Below are 2,500 nucleotides of genomic sequence, written 5' to 3'. Positions count from 1 at the left end.
TAAATTCTTCCTACTTTCCCCCCTCCCCCCCAATTCCAATGTTGCTTGAAACAACGACCAAAGGCTTGCACAGTATTTTGCATCATATTATCAACATTGGTATGGGGGCGAGGGGGTAAGGACCAATATATTTTGTCAGTGGGAGCCAAATGATGCTAAAGATAGAATTTTTCCCAAGAGTTTTGTCCAATATTGCAGTTGTTCAAAAGCTGATTAACTTAACCCAGGATTAGCATAAACTTTTGTTCCATGTTTTCTACTTTTAGGTGAAAGTTTCTTTTGCTTATTTTGTCTTTCAAGATTGGCCTCTTCTAATGTAAAGTTTGGCTGAATATCAGTGTTAAACAGAATTTGGGAGTAGAGAAATAAATCCTTTGGTTAATTTTTAATCTGGGATTAGGGTTAATCGGCTTTTGAAAACCAGGGCCCGGTTGTTCGAAAGCCGATTAAGTTAATCCAGGATTAGCGTAAACTTTTGTTTCATGTTTTCAACTTTTTGGTGTAAGTTTCTTTGTTTATTTTTGTTTTTCAAGATTGACTTCTTCTAATGTAAAGATTTGCCAAATAGCAGCGTTGAACAGCATTTGGGACCAGAGAAATAAACTCCTTGAATAATTTTTAATCTGGGATTAGCGTTAATCGGCTTTTGAACAACCGGGCCCAGGGCCCTGATATCAAACAAGTAATCAAACACTAATACACAAACATAAAGGTCGAAGGATTGGATTATCTGTCCAGCTTAAGCCAGTTTGGGTGTTTAAGCCGGTTTGGGGGTTAATTAATGGACTACACTCTGTAATAACTATCCAGACATCAAAGCAATATGCGTTGGTTAACTGCAGCAACAATTTATTTGGCTTGCTCACCTGTAGAAATCTCCACAATGTTTGACCATTTTCCTGGAGTTTGGTCATCATACTCAGCACGCACTTTAATAAAGTACACCATGTGCTGGTTTACAGCAATTGTTTTTGTCACCACATTTGGGCACCTTTTGGAAGAGGCAATGCCAACTATCTGAATGTTCCATGAGTCCTCTGGATCATTTTTGTTGTTTGTAATAAGAATGGTAAAGCGTTTGACAACTGCATTGTAAATTCGAGGACATGCCCATGATAGCTCCACAAGTCTTGGTGAAAGAATAGTGTACGAGACATTAGGAGAGACTCTTGGTACTGATATGGGAGGCTTAACTGTAACTGTCTTACAAAACGGACCATATCCCCCTTGGTTTTCTGCACGAATCTTTAGGTAAAATGTGGTGTTTTCTTTAATTCCTGTCAATGTTCTCAACATTTTGTCTTCCTTACTGCCGACAACTCCTAAACGAATTTTTTCTCGTTGCCACTCTGAATCTGGTGTTGATTTGTCGTAGGAGTAAAAAATCTCATAGCTTGTAAGTTGACCATTGGTTTTGGTAGGCTTTTCCCATGAGATTAAAACAGATCTGCGACTCTTATATTCAAATTTTACACTTCTTGGCGGAGAACTTGGTCCTACAAATGAAATAAATCTGTTACAAGAGGCTACTATCATAATAGCAAAAGATAAATGTTGTGATTAAGCTTTCTTTGCATGATCTGGGGTGAGCAAAATAAATGTTTTTGCAAAAAGACTATCATCTTCTTTTAAGAAGTAAAACAATCTTTCTCAGGTCTCATTCCTATCCATGAAGAAAGATTTTCTTCTGCTTTTTTTGCATTTAGCCACATAAAAAAATACATAAAACCATTTTATTGCAATACATAATTCATGTCACAAACTTAGGTAGTTTTTTGTACCACACCGATATTTACATCAACTTGTAACTTTCCCAACCATTTTTCAAACTTTTTTGTCTCAGAGCCAAGGGCACCAATCCCAACAGGAACCGCATTTACCGATCTCAATTGCCAGATTGGTCAGTATAAAATGCAAACTGCAGACTACAGACTGGGTCTAAAATGCAGACTGAGGCCTGGGCCAAGGAATCATTTATACCATACTCTGCATTTTAGACCCAGTCTGCAGTCTGCATTTTATACTGACCATTTGCCAGATCCTGCCAATTTCTTTTTTCAGGTCCTGATATTTGTCTACTTTTTCAATTTCCTTTTCACGACATCTAACATCTGCGGGTATTGCATAATAAATAATTGAACAATTTTTCTCCTTTTTCACAACAGATGTAAAGGAGTGTTTGAAAGGTTCGAGGTCAAGTTGTATATCCTGCAGAAGTGTTATGGCAGAAGATTGCGGTGGTTGCAGCGCGGCAGCAGGTGGGTTAGGGGAAAGGGCTGTGCCACTTGAAACACTGAATGCCCGTCAAGTGTGATTTGTGTATTCAAAACTTATCGTTAAGCTGATCTTAACATTGTTCCTACACTGGAAGAATTTTCAAGAATTGTTTTGGACAGTTTTTCAAACGCTCATCTTTCTACTCCTGTCCAAGGGGTGCAATGGACGTGTAGCCAAGAAGAACATAGGGATGGTGGCAATCATTATCACATGGTTGTGAAGT

The 2,500-nt window shown here is 38.2% G+C and overlaps 1 protein-coding gene and 2 long non-coding RNA genes across 5 annotated transcripts in view; 2 read left to right on the top strand and 1 right to left on the bottom strand.

The window, feature by feature from the left end:
* Positions 1-2,500, top strand: part of LOC138007518 (uncharacterized) — a 318,730-nt gene that overhangs the window by 199,236 nt on the left and 116,994 nt on the right. The window lies entirely within an intron of this gene.
* The window catches only part of LOC138007516 (protogenin-like), a 55,223-nt gene that overhangs the window by 27,949 nt on the left and 24,774 nt on the right, over positions 1-2,500 (bottom strand). The window contains exon 9 of the mRNA XM_068854484.1: positions 867-1,496. Coding sequence (XP_068710585.1) covers positions 867-1,496 — 630 coding nt within the window. The remainder of the gene's footprint in view (positions 1-866; positions 1,497-2,500) is intronic.
* Positions 1-2,500, top strand: part of LOC138007519 (uncharacterized) — a 39,519-nt gene that overhangs the window by 31,545 nt on the left and 5,474 nt on the right. For all 3 annotated transcript variants that reach the window (XR_011124053.1, XR_011124054.1, XR_011124052.1), the window contains exon 3: positions 2,166-2,500. This exon is cut by the window's right edge. This is a non-coding gene — a long non-coding RNA (uncharacterized lncRNA). The remainder of the gene's footprint in view (positions 1-2,165) is intronic.

This window comes from Montipora foliosa, chromosome 6 (assembly GCF_036669935.1).
Source record: "Montipora foliosa isolate CH-2021 chromosome 6, ASM3666993v2, whole genome shotgun sequence".
NCBI classification, from domain to species: domain Eukaryota; kingdom Metazoa; phylum Cnidaria; class Anthozoa; order Scleractinia; family Acroporidae; genus Montipora; species Montipora foliosa.
This window is presented reverse-complemented; position numbering and strand designations above follow the sequence as displayed.